This window comes from Agrilus planipennis, unplaced genomic scaffold, assembly GCF_000699045.2.
Source record: "Agrilus planipennis isolate EAB-ADULT unplaced genomic scaffold, Apla_2.0 scaffold48, whole genome shotgun sequence".
Classification (NCBI taxonomy): Eukaryota; Metazoa; Arthropoda; class Insecta; order Coleoptera; family Buprestidae; genus Agrilus; species Agrilus planipennis.
The window spans coordinates 285,557-296,215 of record NW_020438937.1 but is presented as its reverse complement, the minus strand read 5'-3'; the positions used below and the strand labels follow the sequence as shown (position 1 = coordinate 296,215).

Here is a 10,659-nt window from a genome sequence, read left to right as displayed (position 1 = left end):
TATTTTAATTATTAATTTAAATGTAATAATGTTTTACTAGCATTTATATTCACTTTTGAATATTCGTATTATCATATAGCACCTAGGATAAAATTATTTTAAACAAAAAAGAATTCAAATTTATATTTAATAATAAAAAGCACATAAATATAAAAAGTTTTAAAAATTGTTATTTACTGCCGCGGTCTAAAGTTTTTTCGTAAATAACAGTGGTATATAGTATTTTTACACAAAAAATGGGACCTGTAGCTGCGAGGCCACATCAACCATGCTTATGTATACTGCAGAAAAAACTACTAAAATAAGCGTTTGTAATGTTTTAACTACCTCAAGTTATTTTGGCGCCATGAACACCTTCGATGTCTTTTGAACTTAGATTTCCCTTCTGTAGTAACGATGTCTTTCTTCTTGATGTATTTACACTCTGTGAGGATTTCTTAACGTTTACTGTGCTTTCTTTTTGTAGTTTTTCAAACACTTCCGTTCTTTTGTCACTTTCGATCAGTTCATATTCTTCTTCGCTCGATTCTCCAGCTTCGTAGGAAAACGAAGTATTAACACCCTTATCAGCAACCCAAGCATAAACGAATTTTATACAGTCGTTTTCTTCTCTACTTTCCGAATTCACGACAGCAGTATAATTCGTGTCGTTATTTACGAACGCGTTGTTAAATAAATCAGATGTAACAGTTGAGCATGATGTTATTAAAGTACCTTTTTCTTTTTTCTTACGTTTTGAATCACTAATTTCATTACAATTTGGCTCGTATTGAAAGGAACATGAGGATGTGTCTGGGTCCTTTCCGGTGCCATTACAATAGTCTTCTGAAATTTCTTCTATATTTTCCGAATTAATTACAGAAGTAAAATTCTTGTCGTGATTTATAAACGCCTTATTAAAAAAATCCGGTTTAGATGAGGAGATATCTAAGTCCTGTTCAACGACATTATAATCATCTGAAAATTCTTTAGAATCGTCATCATTTTTCATCGTTATACTGGTAATTAATTTTTTTTCATTACTAGTATTTATGTCACTAGAAATGTATGTTCTAATTTGGACATCGTCATCTTTTATAGCATTATTTAATATATCATGGTTTTCAGAAGAAACTGAATTCAAAGAAACATTTTGAAGAAAACTTACTTGAGACACACTGTTTTGAATTTCTTCTTTTTCACAGTCTAACAGTTGCTTTTCTAAGCTTTTATGTTCTTGATCATAATTTAGTGGACCTTTAATATTAGCCTCATTTTTAAATACTGATAGATAATTTTCACAAATGTTGTTACTAGTGTTTGTATCTATTAATGAATGTTTATCACTAATTTGTTTAAATATATTTATTTGTGAATTTGTAGTAACAGGACAAGGTTTTGATGCAAATGTTTCATTGCTATTATAGTTTGGATTATGAAGGTTTCCTAACGAAATTTCAACATTTATTCCCTTAAAATCACTTACGGTTTTATCAATGAAAGCTGAACCTTTCAGGTTTCCTTTTTTTTTATATTTTGATCAATCGGTAANAAATCTATAAAGAAAACAAATAAATGGGAAAGTATGAAAAGGAACATAAGTAAACTAAAACCATATTTACTGAAGGATAAAGAAGATGGGTAATAATGCTCTTCTAACTTCACTGCTCCCTTAAATTGGAGAATGGATTTAAAGTCGACTTTTACATCAAGCAAAGCTGAATTGTTTTCATTATCAACTGACTTTAGAAAATCAGAAATGGAGACAGTAATTGTATAGGAATCAACATGCTTGTTTCTCTTATGTAAATAGCCTATTCAAAGGAAGAAAAATTTACATTTTAATAATCACAAAGAAATATACACCCACACACATAAACTTACTTGGCATTTGCTCTTTATACCATTGGTTTAAATCAAACAGAGTTAAATAAGTATTCAACTGTCTGTCAGATGTCCAAGTGTTCCATGTAAAAAAACAATAAGAGAACCCATCTTCTGAAAACTCTTGTGTTGAATTTAGATTCGATACACTTTTGCTAATGGAAGATACGCCCGTGCAGCATCCTCCGATGCGGTTTTCGTCATTGCCTTCTATTAAGACGAGTTCTCGTTGAAATCTTACGTGACATGAGAATAACCCCTAAAAAACATTAATCAAAAATGGGTGTATTCGCATAACAAGAGAAATACAATTACATAAAAAAAATGTATGGCGAATTTAGTCGATGTTAAAACAAGTAATTTTTTCGTTGAGATTTATTCTTACAATGAAGAAACTGATATTTATATAAATTCCACTTTAAATTTAACAAATAATCTATATATGTAACAACTTTTTTGTTCGGTCACAGCTTACACGAGCGTTAATAAAATATGCGGCATAAGACTTTATGTATTTTCATAAAATTTTTGCGAGGAAAGTTAGTGCTCTTGTAAGCAATAATTTTGCAACTATCGTGGATATGTATATAGTGGTGAGTAGTATCAGAAAGGTGCATATGTCTATATAAGTAGAATACTCAAACACATGAGATGTTTTAAGAAAAATCATCGACTGAAACTCGTGTAGCGAAGCATCACTACTAGTTACATAATTTATTAATTTTCTTATTTTAAGTTATTTAAGATGTAGATGCTCACCTCATAAAAGAACCCGTATTTATCATGCCAAATTTTTGTATCAAACAGTAATGCATACATAACAGCCAAAGGAAATCCCAAACTGAAGGGCTCAACATTATTGTAAATTACCCAAACATAGCAAAAAGCTCTTGGGTCGTCACAAGGTTCCTTTACAAAAATGAAAGTGATTATTACTGACTAAAAGCTGACAGTTTGCTTTTGATTTATTCAATATAAATAAAATATTTTTTGAAAAATTAAGCATAGCAACTAAAAATCTATCTTTTATAGTGACTAAACAATCAACTCTCAACAAACATTAATTATTTTTCTTGAATAAATTATACGAATTGTTAAAATTATTGTGAAAAATATTGTATCCTAAAGTAAATAGTTTAGGCAGCTACAAAAGAAAGACTTTTAATTGCATCACTCTGGATATACCTGGACAGCAAAATGAGTAACTGGTGTATTATTGTCTAAAATTGGAGAAGTATAAACTACTTTCATTTCCTTTAGATTCCAAATTTGCCAAAGACCAAAATTATAACCGACAAATAAGGAACACAATTGAGAACAATAGTAGAGAGCAGTAATAACTACATTTTGGTTGCTAAGATGGCCTAATACTGTATCCTTCGGACTTTTTAAATTAAAAATTTGTTTTGAGCTACTTCCAAGATCTAAAAGAAACAAAAATTATTTTTTTAAATTCATAAATAAAACAACTTTACCATTTAAGTATATTGCCACATGTTCCATATTTAGATTTGCCAAATTTTTATGTGATTCCAATAATGAAATATCATCTAATTGTAAATCCATTGTTCTGCAGGCATTTTTTTCATCTTTAAAAACTCCGTGCATTGAAGTAGCTTAAAAAATAAAATATTTGTACAATTTGAAACAAAAATGAATACTAAAGCATACCATTTTCATATTCTTGTAAACATATATCTAACAAAAGTAAACCACCATATGAGGTCCCCACTACAATGACACCATCAAGTAATGCTAATAGTTCTGGTAGTAAACATTTGTTTCTTATTGTATTGATGATAGAAATTCTTCTTACCTATAAGTAACAGTTACCTTTCTATTCATTTAATATTATCATATTTACCTCATTAGGTAATTCAATGGCCCTTACAATTTTTGAACTTGTAAACTGAAATATACAAATCATACCCTTTTCTCCATTACATTTTAAACCTATTATTAAAAATGGTATGCTTTTGTTTTCTCTTGGAAGTTCAGTAACACAATTTATTTTTATAGACATTTTAGAGGAGGTACTAAATTTCCAGTTTCCTATTATAAGGCCTGTTTTGGTACATCCTACAGTTATACAGGAACCACTAACCAACCAAAAATATTTTGTCTCACAAAAAATACCTCCAAATTGTATACAATCTAAAAAGCACTTTAATTAAATAACAACCTATACACTGTTGAAGTAACTTACTTCTTATGTTCTCCTTATCGTCAGAATTAAATAATTTAGAACATATAGGAGTCACATTCAAAATTGTGAACGACATTTTAATTAAAAAGTATACTCTTGAACTATTACAGGTATTGTACATAACATTACATACTTTCCACTTATTTTCCACCTCATTTAAGGCTATTTAACGGATTTACTATGTAAAATGCAGATTTGTTTATTTAAAAAGATGAAAACAAGATGAAAACATTCTATAATTTCAAATCATAACGATTGTTTTAATTATTTGCATGTATCTATGGATGCATGCAACGACTTTTGACCAACTTTTGACAATTCCTTTATGCGCATGCTGACTGTTTGATTTGTACACTTATTTTATAAAATTACTGCAAAATATTTTTATTGATTATAAATTTATTCATACGAATTTTTTAAAAATATTCCTATTCTTAACCCATTCTTTTAAAGTAGAAGGTATATACAAACATAGTATAACAGTTGTTTTTCAACTGTTTCAATCTGTTTTCATCTATGATTTTCATCCTGCAAGTGGAAATAAACAACTTTATTATTGGCTTTATTCAATAAAAAAAAGGTGAATAAACGACTAATAAGTTTTATACACGTATTTTATAAAGAATTCTAATAAGCATTTCTAAAGCATGAACTATTTTGTAAGGTTTAGGGTGTTGCGGCCGAAAGGATTCATAGTGTACAAGAATTTTTCTCACACATAAAAAAAATGTAGTAAAATTTGATAATTAACGTACTTTTCTTCAAATTTCAGTGTTTGATGATGTCTACTAAAGGGTAAAATTGCTAGTTAGCTTGAATTTTTGGAATGTTATCAAATATTACATTGTCATAGTAGTTACTAGTAAATTTCTTTCACTGCACTTCTATTAGCATCACTATGAGTAATACTAGTTAAAAAATATTTTCTTAATTTTCAGAAATTCTTTACTGAGAAAATCCTATTTTCTACACACTGCAATATTCTCCCAGTCTGGATAATGCTATAGTCAAGGTAATACTTCANGACTCATGTGAGTGTTCTTGTGTACCATTTGAATATTTAGGATTTTTTTGTTCGTAAGTAAAAGCATAAAGAAAATCATTATATATTTTTTGTATTTTATCAGGAGATTTTATACTACCTTGAGTAACATTACAAGCAGAAGTTTCATTCGTTTTCTTTTGTGGCTTTTCAGAATTAATTTCTAAATTTTGTTTCTCAGTTTCATTTGCTACTAATATGCCAGTACTTTCATACTTTAATTTTCCTGGTACTGGTGAATTTCCTTTAATTTTAAACTCTATTTTGCTTTCGTTACAAGCTGATATCGTTAATTTTTCGTTATTTGATTGTTTCGACTGAGGAAATGATGCATTTATTTGTTTATTTGATTCTGTATTTTCAAGTATATCATTTTTTATTTCTTTTATAGGTGTTACTCGAAGACGAATAAGAGAAACTGCCGAGTTTTTGCTTTTTTCTTTTCCTTTTTTTGGTGTTAAGCGAACACGGGTTGAAAGTCTTTCTATGTTCCTCTCTTTAAAAGATGAATTGGAATAATTTGTCCTAAACTGTTTTCCAGCTTCATAAATAGTATCTACATTAATACTCTGCTCGAAACTGTCCTTTGAATATTTATTATGAATTTTATGTTCTTGATAAACGGTATTTTTGTTAGTTTTAAAAGTTATAGCTTTTTCTTTCATTACGCTTTTACTTTTTTGATCTTTGTGATAATCTTTTCTTGGCGATATTTTAACACGGATTAGCGAAACAGATTTTCTGTTATTTTCCTTGTTCCTGCTTATTCTAGAACGTTTCTGCTTTTTTTCATTAGATAATGAATTCCATAAACAAGTCTGTTTATTATTTTGGTACCTACTGCTACAGTTATTTTCAGTTAAATTATTTAACTTGTCTTTCTCATAATCAGAAGATAGTTTCTCAATCATCATTTTATCATGATCATAGTATATTTCATTTTCTTCAACATCTTTTATGTTATGTTTGAAATGAACATTAGTTTTTGAAAATTCCTGTTCATTGTTTATTGGTTCTGAACAAAATTCCAGATTTGTACCAATTTTTAAATTTTCTTTATTCTCTATGAAAGTATTTACATTATAAACTATTTCAGAATTTTCATCGTCATTTTCATTAATGATTTGTACTTCGAATTCAGACTTTTCATCATTTTTTTGATCATTAGGTTTCATAAGTATTTTATCTAAATCATGAAACTGATTATTGGAGGTTTCTTTTTCGTTTGGAACACATTCAAATTCTGTTACACAAGATGAATTCAAAATGTCACAAGTTTCAACTCTTTGATTCAGTGAAGTTAAAAAACCACTTTCTATATCTTTATTTGAGAAGCCCATGCTATTATTAATTTCTCTCAAAACTTCATTTTCGTTGTTGATGAGATATTCTTCATTAATTTCACATTTAGTTACATTTTTTAAATCACTGGAGCTAACATCTAATTCAAATTGATTTTTTGTTGGACTTATTTGTATTGATAAATTATTACCATGAATATTATCACAACTTGGACAGCATTTTTTTGAAGTACTTTGAACCATACCATCCACTAATTCACTAGCATTCTTCTTAAAGGAAAAATAAGTATAAAATATAAAAAAACAGATCAGTTTTTTATTATAACATACCTTACGAAGATTTGGTGAGAAATTTAATCCTTTTCTTTTGGTACTTGAACTATTTTTTGAGCAGTTTTTCCTCGTTTTCTGAAATAAAAATCCTTTTTTTAGTCGGCTTTTAAAAAATATTATGCTCTTTACAACTTACTATTAAAATACTAGGCGGTGTAAAACAAATATTTTCAGATGAAACATTTTCTGACATAATTAAACGTTGACTTATACCATTTTTGTGGGATGTATCAGCATCTAAGCTTTGTTCTTTTTGTGCAATTGGGCATTTTATTATTATATTTTCACACGTTCCATCAAGAATTTGCGGATAAAAAGTAACAGACAAGCATCTGAAATGTTCCATTGTAAATAATAAAATGTAGATTCATTAAGACAAGAGAATTATTTTAATACATTCTAAACAATAAAGATTCAAATTTCAATCGGTATTCAAATTGATTCATACTTTGCATTTTATTGTGAACGTTTTTTCTTTAGAATATCTACCTAATAAAATAAATGGCCAATAACGATATAGATATGAATAATTTACGAATTGCAATTATATGTTCAAGTAATATGAATCGCAGCATGGAAGCTCACGCTTTCCTTGCAAAAAAAGGTTTCTATGTTAAGTCTTATGGAACAGGTGATAAAGTGAAATTGCCAGGATCAGCTGCTGATAAACCAAATATATATGATTTTGGTGTTTCATATGATGAAATATACAACGATTTAATCAGCAAAGACAAAACTTTGTATCCTCTTCAAATCAATTTATATATGTTGTATACAGTGTACTATTTTTTCCTTAATGTTTAAAAGATATACTCAAAATGGTTTGCTACATACATTAGATAGAAATAGAAGAATTAAAACAAAACCAGAAAAATTTCAAGAATGCACAGAAAAATTCGATATTTTAATAACATGTGAGGAACGTGTTTATGATCAAGTATTAGAATATATGGAAAATAAAACACCATCAGATAATTCAATAGTTCATGTGATAAATATTGATATTCAGGATAATTTAGAAGAAGCAACAATAGGTGCATTTTTAATAAGTGATATGTGTACCATGGTATGCTCAATTGTCTGCTAATGTTATTTTTTTAATAATTTATGTAATTTTAGATGGCAAAATCTGATGATTTGGACAATGATATAGATGAAGTTTTACATAGCTTTGAGGAAAAATGTGAAAGACCTATTCTACACAGCATTGTTTTTAATTGATTTGCTTTTAGGTGAAAATTTCATGTTTTGTGATTTTTTTTCAAAATTTTATCTAAGTAATATTTTTTTGATGTTCCCATATGTTTTAAATACATAAATTTTAAAACATTAATCAAATAGAATTTAAAATTTATCAAAATATAATAACATTATCAGTATGTGTTGGAAATATGGTTCCTTTTTTGTGAAATTAATTGTTGCATTAAAACAATTTAGCAAAGTAATTCAATATTTATTTTCTTTTTCAAGGAAAAACAAATTCATTCATTCGGTTGGTTTGTAATTAATGTTCATCTAAATGAGCATAGACTCGTCTTAATTTTTCCCTTTTTTTCTTATTTTCATACTTGTTAATTTTTTTCCAAGGTTTATCACATCTTAAGGACTGTTGTGACTCAAGAGATGCTTCCCTGTAAATGGTAAAATTATACAAGGAATACTACTACAATATAACATACAAACTTGCCTAATTATATGATTTGCTCCAATATTAGGAATTATTTGGCCCTTCACATGTAAACCTTGTGTTTTTGAGTAAAAAAAAGAGTTGTCCAAATCTTCACTTGTTATTCTGTTAGACTACAAAACATCATAGTTGTTTTATTATTATTTCATTATGCAGTTGAAATATACAAACCCTGATGGCTCTTGCTTGTCTGGGTGGCAATGTTCTATTTATACACCCATTATTTTTCCTCTGAGGCCAAATTTGGTATTCATTTTGATTAACATTGGGTGGTGCATGAGCAAAAAGAAGTTTACCATTTACAAAATCTTTTAATATGTATCTTGCAGCTCTTGGATTATCAGGCTGACCATTAGCTGTCATAAAACCTCTATTATCTAAAACAAAATAATGTAGAAAATATATATGTCTAAGGAATTAAAATAACTTACAGCCATAAGCATTTAATAGTTCTTCTGCAAAAGGAGGCCTTTCTGGATCTTCACCTTCCAGAGGTTTTGGCAGCATCAGCCCATACTTATCTTCCAGAATGTGTCTGGGTATTAAGTTACAAATAAGATTAATAGGAGGCACATGATCCCGCATTTGATCAATCGGTAAAATTCCATTAATGATCATTTCTGCTTTTGTAAACACAAAACTAGGCATAACAAGACCAGGGCAGTCACATAAAAGAATGTCTTTGTCCAAAAATAATGTTTGAAAATGTTTAGTTTTCCCAGGAGTTGCCGATACAGACACTTTTTTTACTGTCATTAGGTTATTTATTGTAGAACTTTTTCCTACATTAGGATATCCTACCATACCAATGGTAGTTAGACCTTCAGTTACTTTCTTTCCTGAATGAGTTACCTTAAAAAATTGAATAAGTTCTTCCCTTGTTAAAATCTCAGGTGAATTGCTAATGTCAGGACTTTGAGGTCTGGAAGTTAAAATATTTATACATTCTGATGTTGCTTCCCCATTATTGTTGATTATAACATTATCTTCATGTGAAGTAAGATTTTTTACAGTATCTGATTTCTCTAATGAAATAGTTTCAGAACTGTTAGGTTTGTTTAGTAGTTTCTCTACTTTATTAATAATGTGTGAAAGAGCATTTGCAGCTTTATCAACATTTTCTTCTAATTTTCCTACTTTTAATTTTAATATTTCAACATTAGTTGTTTCTAAATCTGCATTGTTTTGAGTTTCATTTTTATCTTCATTAGTTTTCTTATTGGTCTTTTTTTCTTCAATTATTGCTGAAAAGAAAGCAATCCTTATTCCAACTGACTCAAAATATTTTGCCCAAATTTCTCTTTGGTTTTTAGTTAAAAAGTCAGCTTTGTTGATTAATATTAAATTTACTTTATCCTCAGATATGTCTTTCACATAGTTTTCTAAATCTTCACATCGAAATAGTAGAGGATTTCTAGCATCAACAATTTGTACTATAACATCACTTTTTTCAATAACCCTCCAAAGTTGACGCCAAAATTCTAGATTTTTTTCAAACGGTGTTAATAATAAACCTTCTTCTTCTTGAAGTTCAGCTAAGGAACGTCTCCATTTCAAAAAATTATCTCTTTCTAAACATTGTAATTCTTCTGCAGACATCTTGGGAGTCCAGAAAGGCCTATTTTTTATTTTTGTAAACATTCATTTTATGTTAAATGTATAATTATGTAGTATCTTACCTGCGTGGTATTTGAATAAGATGTTTATGTTTTTCATGTGCAATAATTTTAGTCATTTTTTCAGAATCAGATAGTAATCCTACATTTGATTTAGGGTTGACAAATGTTATATTTAACTTTTCAGCTTGAAACTCTGTTCCAGCTAATTCAGCAGTGGAAAGAAACTCTTGAAATGATGATTCTTCTGTTACAGATTGCAAGTTCAATCTGCCCCAGTCATAACCATCCAGTAGTTCTGTTGTATGTAGCTGTAATAATGAAGCATTGGTAATCCATTCAAAAAAATTATGCTGTACAAATTTTGCATTATATCTACATTTTAATTGCTTACCATGGATTTGTCTGCCACAAATTTTCCATTTCTACCTCTAAAGCGATCTCTAACTAAGGATTTACCTAAACTAGAATTGCTTTTATTTTTCTTTCCCATTATAATGTATTTAATATATTACTTTTGATTATTACTCGTCTTGTAATGAGGAATCATGACATTTTCTGATTTTTACTACCGAATTTGATAAGTACAGATTTTGATAAGGGATAGGTTA

General features: G+C 28.6%; 3 protein-coding genes across 3 annotated transcripts; 1 reads left to right on the top strand and 2 right to left on the bottom strand.

Moving 5' to 3' along the window:
• Window positions 1–1,491: 1,491 nt before the first annotated feature.
• LOC108732515 (protein ELYS-like) lies at window positions 1,492–4,643 on the bottom strand. The gene is made up of 8 exons (XM_025974344.1): window positions 4,070–4,643; window positions 3,728–4,017; window positions 3,535–3,679; window positions 3,339–3,479; window positions 3,049–3,287; window positions 2,623–2,772; window positions 1,864–2,122; window positions 1,492–1,793 (listed from the first exon to the last, which is right to left on the bottom strand). Exons 1-8 carry the CDS (start codon window positions 4,188–4,190, stop codon window positions 1,492–1,494), a joined length of 1,647 nt encoding a protein of 548 aa, XP_025830129.1. The 5' UTR covers window positions 4,191–4,643.
• A 2,468-nt stretch (window positions 4,644–7,111) lies between these two features.
• LOC108732500 (RNA polymerase II subunit A C-terminal domain phosphatase SSU72) lies at window positions 7,112–8,422 on the top strand. The gene is made up of 4 exons (XM_025974323.1): window positions 7,112–7,485; window positions 7,553–7,811; window positions 7,865–7,977; window positions 8,333–8,422. The coding sequence occupies exons 1-3, from the start codon at window positions 7,247–7,249 to the stop codon at window positions 7,964–7,966; spliced, it is 600 nt and encodes a 199-aa protein (XP_025830108.1). The 5' UTR covers window positions 7,112–7,246; the 3' UTR covers window positions 7,967–7,977; window positions 8,333–8,422.
• On the bottom strand, window positions 8,183–10,658 carry LOC112903922 (large subunit GTPase 1 homolog). The gene is made up of 6 exons (XM_025974322.1): window positions 10,443–10,658; window positions 10,112–10,359; window positions 8,864–10,050; window positions 8,604–8,809; window positions 8,433–8,545; window positions 8,183–8,376 (listed from the first exon to the last, which is right to left on the bottom strand). The coding sequence occupies exons 1-6, from the start codon at window positions 10,539–10,541 to the stop codon at window positions 8,250–8,252; spliced, it is 1,980 nt and encodes a 659-aa protein (XP_025830107.1). The 5' UTR covers window positions 10,542–10,658; the 3' UTR covers window positions 8,183–8,249.
• Window position 10,659: the final 1 nt, after the last annotated feature.

Excerpts from the sequence above, each read along its gene's own strand:
- LOC108732500 (XM_025974323.1), top strand. The coding sequence starts at position 7,247 with ATGGCCAATAACGATATAGATATGAATAATTTACGAATTGCAATTATA. Across the intron at positions 7,486-7,552 it reads ATCAGCAAAGACAAAACTTT|ATATACTCAAAATGGTTTGC; the intron begins GTATCCTCTTCA and ends AATGTTTAAAAG. Across the intron at positions 7,812-7,864 it reads TAAGTGATATGTGTACCATG|ATGGCAAAATCTGATGATTT; the intron begins GTATGCTCAATT and ends ATGTAATTTTAG.
- LOC112903922 (XM_025974322.1), bottom strand. The coding sequence starts at position 10,541 with ATGGGAAAGAAAAATAAAAGCAATTCTAGTTTAGGTAAATCCTTAGTT. Across the intron at positions 10,360-10,442 it reads TTGTGGCAGACAAATCCATG|CTACATACAACAGAACTACT; the intron begins GTAAGCAATTAA and ends TCATTATTACAG. Across the intron at positions 10,051-10,111 it reads CTTATTCAAATACCACGCAG|GCCTTTCTGGACTCCCAAGA; the intron begins GTAAGATACTAC and ends AATAAAAAATAG.